The sequence below is a fragment of the Gossypium hirsutum genome, chromosome A12 (genome assembly GCF_007990345.1).
Source record: "Gossypium hirsutum isolate 1008001.06 chromosome A12, Gossypium_hirsutum_v2.1, whole genome shotgun sequence".
NCBI classification, from domain to species: Eukaryota; Viridiplantae; Streptophyta; class Magnoliopsida; order Malvales; family Malvaceae; genus Gossypium; species Gossypium hirsutum.
The window spans coordinates 81674871-81698192 of NC_053435.1; the positions used below are offsets into that span (position 1 = coordinate 81674871).

The 23322-nt window shown below is 29.7% G+C and overlaps 2 protein-coding genes and 2 non-coding genes across 4 annotated transcripts; 1 reads left to right on the top strand and 3 right to left on the bottom strand.

The window, feature by feature from the left end:
• Positions 1 to 4100: 4100 nt before the first annotated feature.
• Positions 4101 to 6016, top strand: LOC121210903 (uncharacterized protein At4g00950). The gene is made up of 2 exons (XM_041082839.1): positions 4101 to 4885; positions 5769 to 6016. The coding sequence occupies exons 1-2, from the start codon at positions 4205 to 4207 to the stop codon at positions 5841 to 5843; spliced, it is 756 nt and encodes a 251-aa protein (XP_040938773.1). The 5' UTR covers positions 4101 to 4204; the 3' UTR covers positions 5844 to 6016.
• Positions 6017 to 6247: 231 nt separating this feature from the next.
• LOC107948166 (uncharacterized) lies at positions 6248 to 8331 on the bottom strand. The gene is made up of 3 exons (XM_016882635.2): positions 7994 to 8331; positions 7195 to 7277; positions 6248 to 6473 (listed from the first exon to the last, which is right to left on the bottom strand). The coding sequence occupies exons 1-3, from the start codon at positions 8070 to 8072 to the stop codon at positions 6438 to 6440; spliced, it is 198 nt and encodes a 65-aa protein (XP_016738124.1). The 5' UTR covers positions 8073 to 8331; the 3' UTR covers positions 6248 to 6437.
• A 5782-nt stretch (positions 8332 to 14113) lies between these two features.
• Positions 14114 to 14184, bottom strand: TRNAG-CCC (transfer RNA glycine (anticodon CCC)). Its single transcript has one exon. It is a non-coding gene; the product is annotated as a tRNA-Gly (tRNA).
• An 8391-nt stretch (positions 14185 to 22575) lies between these two features.
• Positions 22576 to 22682, bottom strand: LOC121211949 (small nucleolar RNA R71). Its single transcript, XR_005907165.1, has one exon. It is a non-coding gene; the product is annotated as a small nucleolar RNA R71 (small nucleolar RNA).
• Positions 22683 to 23322: the final 640 nt, after the last annotated feature.

The following is a 23322-nucleotide window of genomic DNA, read 5'->3' on the forward strand; positions in this document are numbered from 1 at the left end:
TTAGTGTCGAAATTCAGATGGTAAGGAATTTGAGGTCAAGTATCTTACATAAATTATAAGATAAATCTATTCATTATTTAGTTATTTTCTTTAATTTTTTCAGTGATTAACGCTAACGACCAGATTATAATTTTTTTAATTAAATAATCAAAATAAAAATTTCTACGTAATTGAGTAACTATTAACATAGTTTACCCTAAATCATATACTTTATTGTTTTTTCTTCCTCACTATAAAACAAATCATATATGTTTCATAAATATTGAGATATAAATTTCACATAAATTGAATAGAATCTTTTAAAGAGTAAATACGAAAACTAACCTGAAATTTGTCAATCTTTGATAAACACCCTTTGAAGATTTGTTGCTTTCACAATATTAAGTATATGGTTTTATGCAATAAATTGGAAGTCACTTTCAATGAATTATTTTTGCTAATTTAATGATCAATCTTTATGTGTATGTACCAAAGGATGAGGCTGGAAATTTAGAGAGACTTGTCGGTACTTTAAAAGCTTCAACATGAAGAAGAAAAAAGAAGGAACATAAACTTTATTGTGTTATATATGGTTTTTGTTTAAGGCTAGTGGAATATTTTTTAAGACACCTTAATCATGCTTGTTCAAGTTCATTAATTGAATTATATGGATGATTATTTTTTATTTAAGCACGTTTATTAATGGATAATGACAAAAACCCTTTGCTAAATCAAGTTGGAAAATATAGGAATATTATAAAAATAAATAAATAAATATGAGTGGTGATGCACCCACTCTTACTACCCATAGTCCTTATATTATGCATGCAACAAAATAATTCAAATATATATATGTATATATGTGTATATACACATAAAAGAAAGTTCATAAAGCTTGCTTTATCTATCTCTTTTTTTGCCTTTTTGACCTGTTTTTTTTGTTTGTCCATGCATCTAAATAATTCTTCATGTTTTGGCCACGTTTAATCACCTTTTGTTGCTCGGATGACTGGACTTTCCCAAAGGGTTACAGAGTTGAATTTGGCAAATTTCTCCAACCTGGTCACTGAACTTTTTTTTTCCTACATTAGTCTTGACGCTTGGTAATTTTTCCCAATTTTGATACATGCATCATCTAAATTAGATGATTATATGGTACAACTTTAGACGGTCAGCTCATCACAAGGACTAAAATTAGGAAAAGTAGCCAAGTGTCAAGACTATTTTAGGAAAAAAAAAGTTAAAGTGACAAGGTTGGAGAAATTTGCCAAATTCAAGGGCTAAATATTGCCTTATCCCAAAACATAAAGAAAAAAAACTTAATAGTTTTTTAGGGTTAATAGCATCCAGCATCGCTAAATTATTATTTAAATTAATCCTCAAATTATAAAACATTCTAATTGAATCCTCAAATATATTAGTAATTTACAATTAGTTTTTCTTGCCAAGATAACAACCGGTTTGGGCATTAAATGTTAACTTGAGATCTAATGTGAAATATATTTAAAATATATATATGGATCAAATTTTAAATACGTTTGTACCTGAATTACATGGATAATATCCTTTTTAAAACACATCAAATTTAACTTATCTATGTAGTAAGTATTTACACATTTTTAAACATGTTCCACTTGTGATATCTAAACAGCACCCTAATTGACCGTTTAGATTGATGAGTTTAATTAATACAATATTAATATTAGAAGAATTCAATTAAAACATTTTAAAATTTAAATCAATTTGAAACCTCTTGCGCAATTAGCCCTTCTAAGAGACCCATGCAAGAAGTATCAAAAGGTCAAAAATTTGAAAAAAAAAGCATTAAAGTTTTTAAAAGCTCATAACGTCCAAAGAGAGTTTTGTAATGAGCAAGGCTTTACTGTGGTGGAAAATTGGTAGCCATTAATGAATGATTGATGTTTGATGGCTTCTTAAAAGAAGAGTTTTCAAGTCAACCTTGCATGTTAATTTTAGAGTGTTGACTGCATGTAACTTAAATTTGTTTCACGTTAATTGTATTATTGTTAAGGTTTTATCATTTTTTATAATTAAAAAAAAAAACTTGAAGTCAAAAGAGAAATTATTTTTAATTTTTATTTAATATTGAAGATGATGAAATTTGTTGTTACTTTTTTTTTCCACATAATTCAACCACTCTCTTTAATAAGCTTTGTCTTTATATAGAAAAATCATATTATTAAATTAATCCTTCCACCTTTTTTTCTACCTTTTTGACTTTGAATTATTTACGATGGATATAGAGTCTTCTCATCCTCTGCTTTTAGTCACCTTCTGTCTTCCTTTTGCTACCAAACCTGTAAACTAAGCCTAACTATTTGCAATTACTACCCATAGACAAAATCCCCACGGTTAAAATTTATATTATATTAATATAATCGAAATATCTTTTGTATTTATTTTACAATTTGAGTTTATAATTGTCTTCTCAATAATATTATTTTAGTATTTGAACTTAAATTTAGTGTAATATAACTTACTATTACACTTAACTCTTGTTATATATATATATATCGTCAATTTTTGGTAAGTTGAGTGTCAAAAATTTGATGTCCCATATGTTTTTCGAGTCTTGGATTCAGAAAACAATGTTGAGAGAATTTTACTTCTCATTTAAGAGTTTGACCTGACTTAACTTTGGATTTAATTTGAACTCAATAAGATTATCAGATACTAGTTGGTCTCAGAATATATATATATATATATATTTGGCTGTAATAAGAGGCAACATCAGGAGGGACAGTAAGGGGCTTTGACTCAAAAATGAAAAAATTTGTTGTTTAATTCTTTCATAGATGATGAAATTGTAAGTTAATAAATGAAAAAGTTAAAATTTGCCCCTTAAAATGAAAAAAAATCTATTTAATTCCATCAAAATAATAAAATTATAAATTAATACATGATAAAATTATATTTTGTGATTATAGATGCAACAAAAATAAATAAAGTATATATCAACATTAGTTGCAATAAGAAACAACCTTGGCCCCAAAGTAGAAAATTTATTATTTAATCCTTTCAAAAATGATTTAATTATAAAGTAATATATAGCAAAATTATGCTTTATCCCTCAAAATAAAAAAAAAATGAGTTAATCTATTAAAAATTCATAAAATTATAAATAAATACACAATAAAATTACACTCCAATTTTTAAAATTTTATAATTCAATTTCACCTTCAAAATCAAACTTCCCAGAGAAGCAATTAAGACTGTCAAATTATGGTCTCCATATGAGACATTTCCATTAATGAAAAATGTAAATAATTCAATTTCTTAGCATGTGACAGATATGGAACAACAATCTGTATGAAAACGCCATTAAACTTTCCAACTCAGGCTTGACACTGATCCGCCAAACTTCTTGTTGAAGGTACATAAAAAGTGTTTAATGGCATGTTTTTTTGAAAAAAGATGCATTGAATCTATGATTTTTTTGCACATGTATGTTTTCTTAACCAACAAAAAGGTCATAAATTTATGAGGATTAATTGAACATTGTGCATTAATGAATGATAATTAATTTTTCGTTAAGTTTGTACATTTAGAATTAATGAATATGGTTTATACAGATAAATTGATGAATCTTATGTTCATAAGTAATAAAGTTTAGCATTTGGGTTAAAAAGACTGTGTTTCAAAAGCATTGTGGAATAATCATTCATTTATTTTTTTAATATTAATTTACTTTTTTTATCATTTTAGCCCTAATTTTTTTTGGATCACTTTATGTCTCAACATTTAAAATTTAGTCAATTTGTTTTCTTTTAATAGCACTAACATAACCACTCATATAGCAATTCATGTATACTTTTTAAAAATATTTAAAAAATTAATAAATTTAAGAAAAATTGACAAAATTTTAGCAAAATTATGCCATTAAGTATACATTGATTACATTAAAGTATTATAGAGACTCGTGTTAGGATTCAAATTGTATTATTTTTCTTTTACTTAAAAAAAAGATAAATTAGTTTCTATACATTAAATCAAATAACATATTAATTTTTTCTGTTAAAATTTTATCTATATGTACCATTAAAAACTAACATTACTGATAAAATAACCAAAGATTGGGGGGAAAATGCAATATGAGAGTATAGCATTGGTTAGGGTTGGAAATTAATTTTACAAAGAAGTTATCTTTATAGACTTTTGATAATATATAAAAACGTCCGTGGACTTATACCCCTTTTGCTATGTCATGACTTTCCTTCGTCTCCCCTTTTCATACGTTAAAAACTCGTCGCCACTCCTTTTTGCTTATATAAACAAATCATTTAGTCACCATTTTTATTTATACAAAGAAACCATGGGATCCAAAGCAGAGAAAGAATGGAGTTCCACATCAAAGCTACCATTATTTTCATCCCCACATGCACACATGCAATCACCGGAAAAACAATGGGTTTTAACCCCACCACACCATGCTTTAGCCTCGGTTCCGTTCCGATGGGAAGAAGAACCAGGGAAACCCAAACCATGTTGCACAACAACACTCACCACTACTTATGACTTGGGTCGAAAGTGCTTGGAATTGCCTCCTAGGTTGCTGATACTGGATGCTGCTAAGAACATCGCCGGCGGCAAGCTTTATTCGCCGACCACGGTGTTGGATGGTCCTTATATGGGCAAGGCTAGGTTTCAGTCTTCTTCTTTTAGGATAGGAAATGAGTGTTATGGGTCGTTTCGTAGTGGTAGTTTTAGTCCTGAGAATATGGTGGTGCACGGTGGTGGTGGTGGTGGTGCCATGGTGGTTAGTAGCAAGAGAGTGAAGAGAGATAAAGGGTTTCTTGGTTCTCGAAGAAAGGATGTGTTCCCATCTTTTGGAGATGAATATGGTAGCAGCTTTAACACTCTTTCTCGTTCCAAATCTCATTTCTGGGTAAGTTTTTCTCTTTGTTTCCTTTGTACATAGGTTTAATTATGATTTTAGTCCCTCTGTTATGCTGAAATTTGGGTTTAGTCCCCTACTTTAATTAGCCTAATTTGTTACTTTGCTTTTACAATCTATATTACAAATTAAACACTTAAATGGATTGGTGTTACGTGTCCAGTTAACACGTAAATTATATTGTTTTGAAAGTAATTTTGTCATTTTATATATTTTATATCAAAAAATATACCATTATAATTTTCTATATTTGGAATTTAACATTCTAACCAAAATATTATTTGTAATTTATATTAATATTTTATAAACATATTTTTTATTTAAAAAAAAACAAATTTAAGTTTTTGATTGATTGAATATGCACGTAGCTCTGAATACCTGAACGTCTGATCCATGTCATTATTTGATGAAAGGAACTTACTTTATCATCAATTTCAACCTACTAAATAGGTAAATGGATTAAACCATAAAACCAGAAATCGAACACTTTGTTATTATGATATTTTTTCATTATGGTGCAATTTTTTAAAAGAATAGTCTTGCTTTAAAGTCACAACTTTATAGAGAAATGAACAATACATATAGGGCAATAAATTATCTGTACTGCTATTTTGCTATGATGGGCAGGGTTTGGTTGCCGTAGGATAGGAAGGACAGGGGTAAAATTAAGTGTTCCACCGGCAAATTTTTCTAGATTTGTAGGCACGCACCTACCTCATTTTCGCCTTATTTATGGTTATGGATTTCAATTGTGTTTATTTATTCATTTCAGTCCCTGTCCTGGTTTCAATAAAAAGTTTTTATTGTTTTGTTTTTAATTCTTACACTACTACATCCTAGAAAAGTTGTTTGATTTGGTGTTTGGACTTGACAGGGAAGTATCTATCAAGGCTTAAAGCAAGTGGTTACATGGAGCAAAAGGGGAAAGAAGGATAGGTTTATGGCCTGATCTTTCTAATCCAAGGCAAGCCCTATTTTATAACATGAGGTTGAAATGAACAGAATTACCTGTGTAGGCTGCAGTAGTGGTCAAAATATTAATCCATTTAAGCAGCTTGATATTTTCCTGTAAATGAAAGTGACTAATTAAATGTAATATATATCTACTTTTATTTGGATGGCTATGGCTATGGCTGTAATGGTAATCTTTTGCATGTATAAATATGACTATGTCGGCCCAGATATCAGATGGCCACATTGGATCCTGATTAAATCTGAGGTTCTGTCTATTCGAGTCAAACCCCTAAACGGGCGATAAGACTCCTAATGCTTATTTTCTTCATTCACTAGACTAAACCGATGATTTGCCTATAACAAGACATAATGAGGTATTGACAATGAGAGGTTTACCAATTGAGCAAATAAAAAGAACAGTGGACTTTAACCATGAAAATCAATATATAAGTAACACTCAAATTCTCATACTAAACATGAGGTTGAAAGGCACTTTAGAAAGTTCCTTAAATTAAAAAAGTTGGACTTATTTCGTCAGTGATTACGAGCTACACATAAATTTTTGCCTCTTTTCGATCCATAAATCATATCAACCCTGTTTTTTCCCAATCACACCTGAAACCACCTGCAACAATGGAGCATTAACCGGGATTTAGCATTACCGGGATTTAGATATCCAAAGTTGAAAGAATTTTGGAGCACATACGAAAAACAAATGTAGTTGATCTAGCTCATAAGCATGATAACTCCGACAATGCTGATTCAAACCAGTGTTCTTTTTCCAAAGAGATGCATCAAGGACAAGGCACACATTTCAGATATACAGAAGTTTTTATTAAGCATCTTATCCTATCTGCATTGAACGAAGCAAGAACTTCTATAGTGGTTTCATATTATAGTATCTATTCCCCCCTTCAATGATACCAATCAATCCTTATACCTAGATGAAAATGTATATAGTTTTGACTAATATAATAGTCACAAAAGGTAACAGGCATTAATAGCAACTTTGACATCCAAGTTCAAATAAGGAAGATCTGCAGAAAAAGAACAACTCTCTTTAGTGCAGCTAGAATGTAAGCGTTATTGGTTGTAGAAGGATATTGATGACAGCTAAAACTCATTGTATTGAATGCTCTAACTTTCCACCATTTTCAAATATAGTCTTGAAACTGTATGCAAGGATTAGAAATCTGCCATGTCAAAAGAAAAGAACAAATACCCCGTTACTAGAATCTCAAAACTTCTCTCCTATGACATGTCTAAACCAAATTAATGGGGTTAAGCTAATCCACAAACAAAAACAACAAATAAAGCCTGTACAAAAAGATACGTGCTATACTTACGTCTCTTAAAGCAGGTTGTGGGACTTGCTTTGATGAATCCATGGAATCTAAAATGGGCCTTACAACAGCTGGTAGGAAGAGACCTGCATAATTTTCACAAAAGTATCAAGCAGACAACAAAAGAGATAAAAAGAAAAGAAAAGGCTCAATCTTCACAAAAATGCAGGAAAAAGCCAGAAAATTCAAACACCAATCTTTGCGGAATATTGTTCTTTCTTCAAGATAGATTCATACAGTCAACAATTGAAAACACTATCATTTCGGATTCATATACTCATTACCCTAACTGCAATAATCGCATGAGGTCACAATGTGTTATCTCAAGACCCGCATTTTCCCCTACCACTGTTGTTTCGATTATTAGACACAATATTAACTTGATCGCAGCGATTTCAGCCATAGAATGTACCAACTTTATGCATCACTTCGGATCTAGAATCCTTCTTTTTTAATAACTAAGATATCCTTCGCGTCTGTTTGATGGTTCACAACTAATCCTTTTGGAGTTCATGGCTACCCCTTTCCCCACAATGGTACTTTCCCTTGCCACTGCATTTGTTAATAGATCTAGAATCCTTTGCATCATGACATATACGTATAAGTCATACAATGGATGATAATTTATGAATCGAATTTCAGATTATTCAAAAAGAACAGCACACACAACTTTCAACTAAAAGCGTAGATGATTCTGAATTTCCTAATAAAGCCAAGTTTCTTCTAATTCCAAATTATACTAAACCCAAACAGCATACAACTAGGGATTAAATTAGCAATGATCGAAAAAAAAAAAACTAACCAAAACCAGCGATGAGGCAAGAGGCAGCTACAACTGGCTCTTGCACTACGAATATCTTAAGCTTCTCCATCACCGCCATATCTTAAATCGAAAATTTCCGTCTTTTACAACCTTTTCTTCTCGACTAGCCAACTCTCTGTTCTTTGATGAAAACCCCCAAAATTGAAATGGATGATCCCACTCTTTAGGAAATTAGAAATCAAGATTAAAATCAATATTGGTGAATCTCGGGTCGGGTAACTGAGAAAAACATACCAAAAAAAAAATGCCCTAAATCATTGTAGCTTTTGCATTTTTGAAATTTTTAGTCTTTTTATTTTAGTTGAAGTGTAAAAGTCCTCACATTCTTTTAAAAAAATAATTGAGCACTTATTTTTTTTTAGGTTTAATTAGATACATAAACTTTAAAAATACATTAAAAAAAGTAATTAAGCCCATGATTTTTCTTTTGCATTCAATTGGATACTTAAACTGTCATCAAAAAGGTCATTTGACCGTTAACTTTAACAGTTGACCATTAAAATTAACTGCGCCTAATTTTTTCAGTTAAAGTCACCCCATATCACAATCATGGCGTGACATGTGACAAAAAATTATAAAAAAATTAATAAAAGTTATAAAAAGTATTAAATTTTAATAAAAATATAAAATTATTAAAAAATTATTAAAATTAGAAAAAAAGATTTATAAAATTTGTAAAATTTTATAAAAAATCATAAAAAAAATTATAAAATGCAACAAAAAGGCTCTTTAACCATTAACTTTAACTGTCGACTGTTTAAGTTAACGATCCCTAGTTTTTTTTTCTTTTTCAGTTAAAGCTATAATGTGTCGTAACACAGCATGACATGTGGTAAAAAAATTAGGGGCGGTTCAAGTACCCAATTGAGTGAAAAAAAAACAGTGGCTTTATTTTTTATTTTTTTATTTTTGAAATGTCTTTTTATACATTTTGAAAGGTCTTTTTATACATTTTGAAAGTTCAAGTATTCAATTAAGTGCAAAAAAAAGGCTTAATTTTTTTTTTAAGTTTAAGGGCTTTTTACACCCTTAAGCCTTTTATTGTTATTTTAAAAGATTTACTCTTTTTTACTTTTTAGATTTCCAAATTCAAATATAGTTGAAATCTTTCTTTTCAATTTTTTGGTGTGACATTTTAAAATGAAAAAAATATTTACTTAATAGCAATGTAACAAAAAGTGACTCTGAATTGAACTTGAATTTAATAAAATAATTTTAATTTTGTCAGCAATTTGACTTGCATTTTTAAATTTAAAAAATAAATAGACTAAATTCTTTGAAATAAATCATATTAAAACAGATGTAACTTTTTTTGTGAGTATTATGTAAAAATAAAAAGTTGAGATAAGGCTGTAAAATTATAATGCAAATTTCAAGTCCATTGAACTTCCTAGCCCAAGTAGCTAGCTAGTTGATTATATTGCCAATTATTATAATTAGGGGTTAAATCACTTTTAGGACAACTTGGTAATTATTTTCACGTTGGAGCTTGAATTTTTTTTTGTCTAAGTTAGTCTTTAATATTTCTTTAAATATCCTAAAATTCGGGCTCAAGTGTAGGAACTATTTCCATGTTCATACCCCAACATGCAAAAAGTTATCAAGTTCATACTAATATGGGAACAATTGGGAAATTTAAGGACTAACTTAAATAAAAAAAAGTTTAAGCTTCAATGTGGAAACAATTGCTTAATTTAAGCTTCAATATAGAAGTAATGAACTTGGGCGAAAAAAATTCCAGTTCCTAATGTGAAAGTTGTTATCAAGTTCAAATTCCAAATAATACCTTAATTAGTAATGAGTTAGAGTAACAATAAACAAAGAATTCAGTGACAAAGAGAGCTCTAAAGTTTTCGTGTATGTTAATGTACATGGCAACAAATGGGATTCGAGCTTGCATTGCCAATAAAATTATTATTATTATTATTATTATATTATTATTATTATTAAATAAAATAAATAGAGATGAATGTATCGTAATGAAACTATACATGTGTAATAGTAATAATAAATATATGTACATTTGTAATATAATTATATATTTATTTATTATATAAGTAAAAGATATCTATATTATTATAATATATTATTATTCAATTAATAAACAAAGGAATTAAAGTAAAATAAATGAAAAAAATAGTAAAAAGAAATAAAGAACTGAATTGGGGGACAAAAACAGATAAGAAAAGAAGGGAAGAAAGGGAAAGAAAGAAAAAGGGGAAATTAGGGATTTTAAAGTTTGAAGTTTAATTGGTAAGTTAAATTAAGTTTTTTTCTAGTAATTTTTGAGTTTTTATGATCTTAGAATAAAATATTATTAAGTATATGTTGAAATTTTAGAAGTTATTAGATTTTTAGATACTCTTTTTGTTGAGTAAAAGTGTGAATTAGAGATTGAATTAATAGAATTTCCAATTAGAATTGCGAGAAGGATTAAATGGTAGAATTGGCAATAAATTTTGTGAAATAGGGACTAAATTGCAAGAAATTCGAAATTAGGTATTTATGATGAAAATTAGAGAGTTAAGTTTAAGTTTGGTTGAAAATTGAATATAAATAAGGTATGAATTGGGATGGAAAAATAGATGATTTTGGTTAAGGATTAAATTGGAATTAAGGTAGAAGTTAAATAGGAAATCCAAGTATTTGATGTGAATAATTGTTGTATTAATAATTGTAAATTATTTTAATTTTCGTAGTTAACATCGATCCGGAGACATCGGCTCAGAAGGGAAAGGAAAAGATTGCCGGAGACACTGGGTGTCACTATATTACTTCGGATAGATTTGATGAGGTATTGGGTACCAACTTACTTCGGCTTGACCGATTAGACACTGGGTGTCAATTATTTACTTCAAACTATTCGATGAGGCACTGAGTGCTATCTGGAGTGTTTGGTTGGATCCGTGTATCCGCCAAAGTCCGAGTCTTGTTAATAGAGGTAACGAATGAAATGGTAAAATTGAATGAAAGTAAATGATCTTGATTGAGAAATGAAATAAGAAATTGAAATTGAGAAATGAGAATGAATGAATGAACCAACCAAAGGTTCAGGGAATGATTGATGAATCAATGAAATGAGATTATGAAAATGCATAGTATGAATCATTGTTCATGAATAGACAATAGTATATTGATGAATGAAATGAGTAAAGAAAATCTATTTAGAATGGCTATAGTTGTTATGTAATAAGTATATTTTGTTGATTTGTAAATTTTAATAAGCATGATCTGTATGTTATATCAAATAATTTGAATTTTGGTAATACCACTAAGTATATCCATACTCAGTGTATGGTTGTTTTCCGTGCGCAGATTAGTTGAAGTCAAACGTTCTAGTCTAGCATCCCAAGTCAATCCCGATCTCAAAAAACTTTGGCGATATATATTTCTTTTGATAAAAGTGGTATGTACCTAGGTTATGTATAAGCCATTTTGGAATTGGTAGTGAATGATGTGTTTGAATGGTTATGTGAAATGATAAGAATATGAAATGGTACTTTTGATATAAAGTTTAAAAATGGAAATTAATGAAATTAACTAAATTAGTTTGAATATTATATGTAAAATTCTTATGATTATACCTTGAGTAAATTAATAGATTGATGTTTTGATATGATTCAAGTGTAATTGTATATAAAATTGTATTGGTTGTGATATTGGTTTGAATTGGGTACGTTTTAAGTTTGCAGGGTTGGCTAGATGATTAAAAAGGGGTTATTTGAGCCCACACGACCTAATCCACACAGGTGTGTGAGCCCTGTATTTGAGAAAGATTTTGGAATTTCACGAAAAATTTGTTGAGTACTCGAATTGGTTCTGAATCACTTCTGACATGTATTTTGGGCCTCGAGGGTCCTTAAAATGGACATCATGAATGTTTTACAATTTGTATGTTATTTGTTTGTATAATGTTCGTAATGTATCTGAAAGGTTCAGTAATGCTTCGTAACCCTATTTTGGTAATGGGTTAGGGTTAGAGAGTGTTACATTTTTTGTCTCACTTTTTTAATTAATTTAATTGTTTGCTAGTTTTAATTGAGTGATTATGATATTTCATAAATCATTGGTTATAACTGAATGATTACAATATGTCATACAATCGATTAAATTCATAACTATCAAATAATAATAATTGGGTTAAATGAATTAGTCCATATAGATATTAAAATGGTCAATTTATTATTCTATTATCACTATTCTATTCCTTTAAACATAGATTTTTTTTCATTCAGTTTGATTTGAATAAAACAAGTTTCATGTGCAAAAATCGAACCCAAACCGAATTGTGTGGTTTGGGTGAAAACATCAACTAGGTGTGAGATTAGTTCGGTTTGGTTTTTTGAACCGAATCAAGATATATGGTTTTTTTCATTTTTTGAATCGAAACTGAATAGGTGGACATAAGAAACCAATTATTACTGAACTAAATTAGTTTGGTTTGAGTTTCCATATTGTTTTTGGGCTTTGAGTTTTTGAACTTTATTTACACAAAATATATGTGAGAGATTGATACTAAAATTAGATTTAGGGTTTATTTTTTTATTTTTAATTTAATTATAAAATATGTAAAAGTAAAGCTGAACAAAAAAATTGAGAAACCCAGCCGAACTGACAATTCAATTTGGTTCAGTTTTGGTTTATTATATTCAACATCGAAAAGTCCAAAAAAATGTTTAAAAAAAAAACCAATATTTTTTTGTACATATAAGCCCAATATATATCCATTTAAAACCCAACAAAAAAAAGGAAAACCATTGCTTCTAAATTTTAAATATAACTTTTATTATATTTTTACATATTTTATAATTAAATAAAAAAATAAAACTTAACTCTAATTTCATAAATTCATTGCTTATTTATTATTATTATTATTATTAAAACTTTCCAGAATTAAAGTGTTTATATCTTTTTTTTTACATATTATGTACTGTGTTCTTTTTTCTATTATTATTGTTGTTAAAACTTCTAAAATTTCGGTTATCATTATTAACATTTTCAAGTTGGGTTTTTTTTTGTTGCCAATAAATAATTTAACATTTGATTATGTTCAGTTAAAATTGAAAGTGATTAAATCAAGCTTTAATTAGATTTTTAATAAAAAATAATAATTATAGATTTTACAATTTATTTTTTTAGATAAATACATTAATTGAGATTTGATGTATAATTGAAAAAAAAAATTAAATTGTCAAAAAGTGTCTAAGAAACATAAAACAAAGATAATTTTATCTAATTAAAAATAAAAAGTTCATATCTAAAGACAATTTTGTTTAAATAAAACCCAAAATCTAAAAGTCCAAAAACAATATGGAGACCTGAACTGAACCGATTTAGCACGGTTCGGTAATAACCGGTTTCTTATGTCTACGGTTCAGTTTCGGTTCAGAAAATAGAATAACCAAATATCCTGATTATGTTCAAAAAAAATAAAAACAAAATCAATCCAAACCAATATCACCCTTATGTAAAAGCTTAATCAAAGTTATATTTGGAAATTTGAAGTAATGGGTTTTATTTTGGGTTTTAAATGACTTTATATATTGGGCTTATATGTTTAAAAAATATTGGCTTTTTTTTTCTTGAAAATTTTAAATGTTCTTTTTGGACTTTTTGGAACCTAATGGAATAAATTGAATCCAAACGAAATTGATGGTTCGATAACATCATTTAACCGAAACCAAATTATAAAAAAACTCAAATTGAACCAAACTGAATTATCGGTTTGACTTGATTTCTCAATTTAATCAATTTTTTTACTCAACCTTAATATCAATCCGAAATCGAATTGAATAATACAAACTTGAACCAAATACATAGACTCAAATCGATTTTTCAATTTTCTCCATTTCTTAACCCTATTCTTAGTCATTGAAGATTGTACAAAAAATATTCCAGGATTAATGTCAACTATAGATTTGATATAAAAAAAATCTTTTGCTCCCACCACCAAAATGAAAATTGATCAATATAGTCCCTTTAATTTTTATAAATCATAAATTAATATAATAATAAAATTTCACATTTTTAACTCCTAAAAAGTATTTATTCATTTCAGAAAAATTAAAGCTGCTGCTCAATCAGAGGCAGAACGTAAAATGCGCATCCGGGGAATCGAACCCCGGTCAGTACCGTGGGAGGGTACTATGATACCACTACACTAAATGCGCTCTGTTTGGCATAAACTATTACCTTTTCCTATTTATATCTGAAATGTAATAATTAAAATAGATGTATTATAAAATACATATTAAAATAAAATTTTGAAATAATGAAAATATAAATATACTATGTCTTTTGATTTAACTAAAAGAATCAGTCATTCAAAATGTGATAAAAATATAAAAAAAATGTAATCTTACGTAAGGATGATGTTATATACAACTTACTATATATATTTAAAATTTGACACTACTAATAATATCATATTACCGGCTCAAAGTATTCTAAACATAGGAATGTGGTTATGGAATGTAAGATTACGAGAGAAATCTTATGTTTTATGAACCAAACCTCCTCAGGGTATAACTTGAATTTTTATTTGATACTATATAATTTCATGTATTATTAATAAACCAAATGATAACGTATAAAACGAAGGTAAATAAATACTTAAAAATGTTAAATGATGTATCATTATCTATTTACTATTTAGAATCTATCCGGAAGCATGCATGTTCGTATGAAATTAAATGTTGAGATTATGTCTACATGAAACTAATTGTTGAGATAAACCATAAATGGGGAAGAGATTTGTTTAGGGGAGGTGACTTTTTGAGCCGGTCTTGGAACAGGAGAATTGTAACCGAGATATTGTGTTTTTGGGTGTTTATATATAATTTTAATTTTGATTTTTGTCTCTTTACTTTAAAAAGAGTTTAAAAGAGTTTACGGAGTTTAGTGAGAGCGTCTAATTTATCAAGGAAATGCATTTTAATATTTTTTACATTGATATACCTTTTAAAAGATTTTAGTGAGTAAAAATATTACCACATATCCTTAAAGGGTTTTGGTGAGTTAAACCCTCCCGTCAAACTCTATAAACCCCTTTAAATTCTATTCAGAATCAAGAGAGAAAAACCTTAAACTAAAATTTGAGTATAAATACTCCATCAACAAGATTAAATAATATAAATCCTATTGATTGTACTTAATTTGTCAAAAAGGAGAAAAAAGAAAAAGCTTGAAAAAGCAGCAGTCAGAGCTGAGTTGACCCTTTGGGGTTTGAGTTAAGAAAAAGCAAGAAAAGGAACTGTCGAAAAGAAACCAGAAACTTTAGAAGCAAAGGTGCCAAGGGACAGAATCACACACGCATGGGCAGGTAGCGTGACATTGAAGTTACAACATCATGCATGTCTGCATGCATGCATGCATGCATGCCCTTGCTTTGTGCTATATCCATGCGACATAATCATCTTATTTTACCCTTCCAACATACCCTAGTTCTTTTTTTGTTTCATTGAAACCTCTCAGCACTACTCTCTCATTGTTTTGTGTTGAAAAAATGTTTTATTTGCCTATTGTGTTATATATATATATATGTATACTTATGAACTTATTAATTTTAGGTTAATGCTTAATATAATTTTGTTTTTTTGTATTCCGAGTGACTATAATTAGGGGTATTCAAACGGTTAATCGAACTGAACTAGTATTGACGAATTGATCGAACTTTTTAATCTTTTAATTGTTAACCGAACCGAAATATTTCAGTTAATTCGGTTGGTTAATTGAATTAACCAAAATTTATATCTTTTGCTTTTTCTTGTTAAAACAAATATAAAACATATAAAAAAATTGATAATGTTTATTTGATTAAATTATTCGAATTAGTAATAGCCTAAAACATATAATATATAATATTATTTATAAAGTTTGGTTAATTACTCAATTTTAAATCGAATTAACCGTTAACTAAAATTTTAAAAAACTTTAACCAAAACCAATTCTGACTGAACTAGATCAGTTAACAGAATTAGATCGACTCAATCAATTAATTCAATTTTAATCGAAATTTGAAGACCCTGTAGCAATGTATTTATTATCAATTTTGAATTTATAATGTGATAAGTTGTTTTTGGTCCTCATCTAAATGTGGTGACCAATTTTAGACTCATCTTATCTTATATTGGTCAAATCATGATTCTTAGTGATCTTTATATATATATACACATTAAATAGTTGCAGAGTTTGGAACTATGCGGCTCAGAAAAATTTTGAAAAATTTTAGGAGTTTAATAATTTTAAAAAAAAATTAATGTCTAATTAAAATTTTTATAAGATTAATGAAACTTTTCAAAAATTTTAAGAGGGTTTAATTAAAAATTTTCACAAAAAATTTAAAAATAATAAGATTTTTTTAAAAAAAATTTCGCTCAACAATACGGGAGATCAAATGATGAAAATATTTTTTTTCCATTCAACAACATGAGAGATCAAACGATGGAAATATTAGGTTCCAGTCATGGAAGCTGAAAATGATGGGTCATAACATAATTAAACCCGTAAAAAGAAAAATCATATCTAATAAACTCTCATTTAAAATTTTACTCGAATCAACTTCGAATTTAAATTAAAGCAAAAGATGGTTTTACTAATATACTGAAAGAGATGCATAAAAAGAAGAGTTAATCAATTGGGATTTTAGAAAAAAATAGCTTTAGAAGTTTATATTTGCAGAGTGGCCCTTATTGTTCATAGCTGTATAAGGTGGCATAGGAAGGGAGTATTTCAACCCAACATTGCTTATGATTGAGCAAAAAAAAGGCAGTTGTCTATGAAAAGCACTACAAATTGAACCCATCCATTTGCTCTCTATTTCTTGCTTTTATTTTTAACTCAAATCCTTATTCATGTGCTGGACATTGATCAAGTGTAAGGGTGGATTCTTTCTTTTATTTTATTTTTTCAGCTTTACGCGACATTATTAAGATAAAGTATTAGTGAGTGTAATGCTAATATAATTTGTTTATACTAAATTTCGCATAGGATAAAATGGATCTTCAAATACTTAAACCTCAGTGAATCTTATCGCTATAACCTTAACCATATGATCAGTAACTATATTATGAATTCTTGGGATACTTGGACTCTCCCTTTTTTACTCATTATATATACATTAATACACATAAAACATTGATGAAGGTATGTATTTGTATTGCATGAATAATTAAGATTTGATGTGTTAAAAATAATAAATTTATTTCAATAATGTCAGATTTAAGATGTATATGTAATATGTATACTCTTGTTTACAATTTAATCCACGTGTTTTAAATACAGTTGACCCTCTCTATAACAGTCACACGCTATAATAGCATTTCGCTATATTAGCAACATTCATAGTTATAAAGTACATTCTTTATTAAATTAGTTATTCATAACAACATATTGTCTAAAATTTTAAGTATATTATAGTTATTTCATATAAGCAAGTCTATTAATTATCATTTATTAAATGAAAATTATCTTAATTAAAATATTATTTCAATAAAATGATTAAACTTCACGTGAAGAAATCTATTAATTATATTTTATTAAATGAAAATAATCTTCAATGAATGGAATTAAAGATGTCAGTTTAATAAACTATTAACTTCCCTAATTAAATTTTTTTTACTATGAATTTGGAATATCATAAACTTATAAATTGATTATTTGAATTTAGTAACTCGTGAAAAATTAATTAATTAATTTTGATAGCTCATTGATTAATTGAACTTGTTAGATTTATGAACTTTATAATTAATCATGTGAAATTCACGATAAAAATTCTATGGCGATCTTACAATGATTATCTCATTATAACAGATAGGTGTATGACAAACACCTTTTTATAACAGGCAAAATCTGGATAGATAAATGGGCTATTATAAAGAGACTTGGTTGTATATTCCACATAAGATTTATGCTTACACTTAATACTCAAGCTAATGATTAGGTTGATAGAATGACTTAATTAGTGCAACTGCAATAATGATACTTTGAGGATTTAATTATAATGTTATACAAGATCAATTTAGAATCTAAAAAGAACTCAAGTTTAAACCCTGTAGATGATATTGTTGGGATGAACAATCACAAATCATGAAAGGATTAATCTTTATAAACCACAAAACAAACATGAATGATTGATAAGCCATAAAAGTAACATATTTTAATCCTATTCTTGATGCATTTTTGGATTTTTATTATTTAATTTAGTGAATTTGATGCTCCTAATCCTTTAATTTCATGTTTCTATACTTAGGAGAGCATAGGGGAGCAAAAAGAGAAGAAAATGGGCCAAAATCGGACAAAACAAGCTATTTTAAGGATCCACACGGCCAAGCCATTCTCACACGGGCTAAGCACAAGCCCGTGTAAGCCACACGGGCTGGCCACACTCCCATGTGTCAGCCCGTGTCGATATCGTTCCCTGTTTTCCAAGCATGCGAAAAAAGCCAATTTTTAGGGTTTTTGAGCATTCCAAAGTCTATAAATGCACACTAGAAGAAGATCTAAGGGAGGACGTAGAGTAGAATGAAGAAATTACTCGAAGAAAACCATCGGAATCAACTCAAAAGTAGGATCTCCTTTAAGATTGAAGATCTCTAATCAACTTCTCTAGAAGTTTTTGGGTTTCTTTATGTTTTGTTGTTTTCCTAATTTTGAGATGTTTTCCTACCAAAGTATGAACTAAATTCCCTAGATACCTAATGAATATGAAACCTATGACGGATCTTGTTATTTAATTTTCTGAATTACATGATAAATACTTGATTTCTTGATCTCAATTATGTGTACTTATTCCATGTTTAAATGTTTCCAGGAAATTAATTCATGATTGATGTGCTTAATTCAGTGGAGAAAAAGTCCCTGTTTAAGAGTAGATCTAGCATAATTGAGTGGAGTTGTATGCAATCCTAAAAATAGGACGACATAAATCTACCAGATTATAGTCAACTCTAATTGGGGAATCTATTGATCGATTTAATGCGACAATAGGGGCTTTAATTAGAAAGAGATTTCAATTAATCAATCTAAAGTCAATTATTTTTACTCTCGAAAGAGATATTAATATAAATTAGGGATTTATACGGATCAAGGCAAGTAAATAAATCGTTTAATTCAGATTTATAATAAAAAGTGAAGCCTAGGTGGAGTCTTTCCTGGGTATTGTCTCTCATATTGGTTTATTCGATTATTTTCTTACTTTATTCTCTGTCGAGTTCTTAATAATTAGTTTAGATAATTTTATAATTAAAACAAACTTCTTCAATTTATCGGTTAGATAATAGAAAGATAGTAAGTACTAGTGCTTTTAGTCCTCGTAGATACGATATTCCTGACTCACCAACTACAGTATTATTCGATAGGTGCGCTTGCCTTTGTCGTGATTTTAGTTAGTTAAGTGAATCATCATTAAGTTTTTGGCGCCGTTGCCAGGGACTAAAATATTTGGAACACTTAATTTTTATTACTTTAGCCATTTTTATTTTATTTTTGTTTTTATTTTAATTCTTGTTTACTAACTTTTCTTTTTGTTTGCTTCTGGCAGGTTTCTTTAGTATATGACTAGAAGAAACTCGTCAAGACTGTTGACGCCATTTTTTTGATGAAAACGGGGTCGACTTGGATTTTGAAAATAAAAACGGGAGTCGCCACCAATCCTTTTTGAGGTGTGATTGGGTCACCTTGAAAATTGTTGTTTTAATAAATGATTTGATTTTATTAAAACAACTGTTTTGGTCCACGAAATTTAAAAAACGGGTTCGGGAGTCGGTTGCGTACGAGGAAGGATTAGCACCCTCGTAACGCCCAAATTGGTACCTAGTTGACTACTTAATGTCTTAATGTCGAAAATCGAGAACTTTGAAGAATCTAAAAATACGATCCTTGTATTGAAATGTTAAAAATTTTAGGAAAAAGGGACACGTTCCACGTTAATCGAGAAAGAAAGCATCACATCCAGTAAGTTAGGACACAATGTCTTGAATTCCTGATACGCGGATGAATGGAAAAATTTACTTATTTAAAAGATGTTTAATTATCTCGGGTTTAGAAAAGGGACCATGCCCAGTAAGTTAGGACACGATCTTTTTTTTTTAAAATTCCCGAGATTGTTTAAAAACTTGAGTTTGAAAAGATTCGTATATTTAGATTCATTGTGAAAATCGAAACCCAGTAAGTTAGGGCACGATCTTCTCGAATCTAAACACGAAGTGCCATTTTTTAAAACAAATTTTGTTATATTGAATGAAATAAAAACACGAAGTCGTAGTAAAAATGTGAAAGCAAATTACATTATTATGCATGGCAAAACTATGATGAATACAAAAGTATAAAAATAATACGGGCAATAATAATAAAATAAAACAAAGAAAAAGAACAAATCGATAACATGCGAAATAATAAACCGTAACATGTAAATAAAATGCGCAAATGCGTACAAATATTATATAAATAAATAATATATACATATAAAAAATATGCATGTGAGATATATAAAAAATAAAATAAGATAAATATATATATGTATAGATATAAAAGAAACCGTATATAAAAAAAACATATAAATATGTATACGTATATTCGTGAGGAAAAATGGAAAGTATATAGATATACATATATAAAAGAAAAAAGTATTTATGTATATATTAAATAAGTTAGAAACAAATACATATACATATATATATATACATATATAAGCAAATATATAATAATAATATTAATATAATAAGACACATATTTAAAATTACACAAGTAAATATAAATGAAAATATATAATGAGAATAACAAAGATATATATATAATAATAATAATGATAATAATAATAATAATAACATAAAATTGTTAAAATATGGGCTAAATCGAAATAAAAACAAAAGAAACTGGGCGAATTCAAAATAAAAGGGACTAAATTACAGAGCGCGCCAAAAATGAAGGGATCAAATGGGAAAATAACCCAGCCGCCTCAAAACGCAGGGCAGCAGTGGGCCAAATTGAGAGAAAAACAAAACTTTGTGGCCAAATTGCAAAAATGCAGAAAACTTCCCTGCAAGTACCACAAAATCGGAAGGACCCATTGCGCAAATAACCCAAAAGTCAGAAACACGCGGATCCTCCCCTTGGGTCGGGTCACCGCGTGGGTCAGAGACCAAAACGACGCCGTTTTTGGTCTCTGAACCCTAAGCCCAAACGGCGCCGTTTTGAAAACCTTATTTAAGACAAAATTTTTTTAAAACTCATTCTTTCATTGTTTAGAAAAAACTTCAGAGAAAAAAAAAGAAACCCTCAGCCCGCCTTTTCTTTTGGCTAAACGGGCCACCCATGACCCCGCCACATGCGGTGGTCGGAGGTTCTAAACGGTCGGTTTTTAACCCCGTTTCAGGGACCAACTAAGGATCGGGCTTTAGACTCGTAGGGTCGAGGAGCGAAACCCCAAACGTCGCCCTCGGGGTCCGATCTCGGAGACCCGAAGACGGACTCCGGCGACAACGCAAGCGAAGTGACTCAGGTACCGTTTCGTTTCCTTTTTCTGTTTCTTTGTTTGTAGATGTAGAGAGAAGAAAAAGAAAAAGAAAAATAAACAAATCCGAAACAGGAGAATCGCAAATCACCTTCAAATTTTTTTGTTTCCTTTTGATTTCTGAAAGTGTTTTTTTTAAAGAGGGGAAAAACCGCCCCTTTTACAATGGTTTTGAATGGCTTTTTATAGCCATTTTACAATGTTTTTATATTATTTCTTGTCCTTTCTTGCAGGCCATTTGAAGGCGGTGGAGCAGGTGGGTAGAAACGTGATGGAGGCATGGAAGGGACGGTGGCAGGTGCGCCATTTGCGCTGACGGCGGCCGAAGTCAGAAGACCCTAGGTGCGGCGCACCTAGGGTTTGTTTTTGCTGTTCATTTTTCTGATTTTGTTGGGCTAGGGTTGTTAGGTTATTTGGGTGTTGGGTCTGTTGGGTTTTAGATTTGTTGTAATGGGTAAATTTGGGTAGATTGGGCTGAAATGGGTTAGGTCAAAATGGGCCTGTACAAAGACCTCTCATTTTTTACAGTAAAATTGAAAGTACAGTTCACAGAAACCATAAAAAAGCGAGGCAAAGTCGACAAAGTACAGTGGAATAGCAAGAGGAAATCATTGATATTACTGAAGAGATGGTTAAAAATCAGAATAATCAGCTACCTCCTGTAGTTGCCGCAAATCCTACTTCTCGTATTATGTATAATTATGCCAAGCCCAATTTAACTGGGGCTGAATCGAGTATTGTTAGACCTGCTATTGCTGCAAATAATTTTGAACTGAAACCTAACACTATTCAAATAATTCAACAGTTTGTTCAGTTTGATGGTTTGCAGGGCAAAGACCCAAATACTCATTTGGCTAATTTCCTAGAATTCTGCGACACTTTTAAGATAAGTGGCGTTTCTGACGATGACATTTGCCTTCGGTTGTTTTCTTTATCTTTGAGGAATAAGGCTAAACAGTGATTGAACTCCCTACCACGAGGTTCTATCACTACATGAGAGCAAATGACCGAAAAATTTTTGCTGAAATACTTTCCACCGGCTAAGACAGCTAAGCTGAAGAATGATATCTCTTCCTTTGTGCAAATGGATTTAGAGACCCTATATGATGCATGGGAGAGGTATAAGGATTTATTGAGAAGGTGCCTTCACCATGGGTTACCTCTATGGTTACAGGTTCAAACTTTTTACAACAGTTTGAACCCTTCAACTAGGCAATTGATTGATGCAGCCGCCGGTAAGACTTTAAATAACAAAACACCTGAAGTGCCTTATGAGTTTATAGAGGAGATGTCACTGAATGATTATCATTGGCAAGTCATGAGAACAAAGCCGATGAAAGCAGCCAATGTTTTTAACGTTAATGCGGTCACAATGTTATCAAATTAGGTAGAACTTTTGAGTAAAAAGATTGATGATTTATATGGTTCTACGCAGGTACATCCAGTGATGCAGTGTGATACAAATGGAGGAGGGATGAACAATTCAGAATGCCTATCCTACAGCTCAAGCACAGAGAACGAACAAGTCAACTATATGGGTAACAATTTTAGACCTCAGAATAATCCCTATAGTAACACGTATAATACAGGTTGGAGGAACCATCCAAATTTCTCGTGGAGCGGTCAAGGAAATCAAAGATAACAATCCCCTCTAGGCTTCCAACAAGAATCTTACCCTCAAGAGAAGAAGCTGAACCTTGAGGGGATGTTGACAAAGTTTATTTCGGTGTCAGAAACTCGCTTTAAAAACACTGAAACAACACTAAAAAATCAACAAGCATCAATTCAAGGGCTTGAG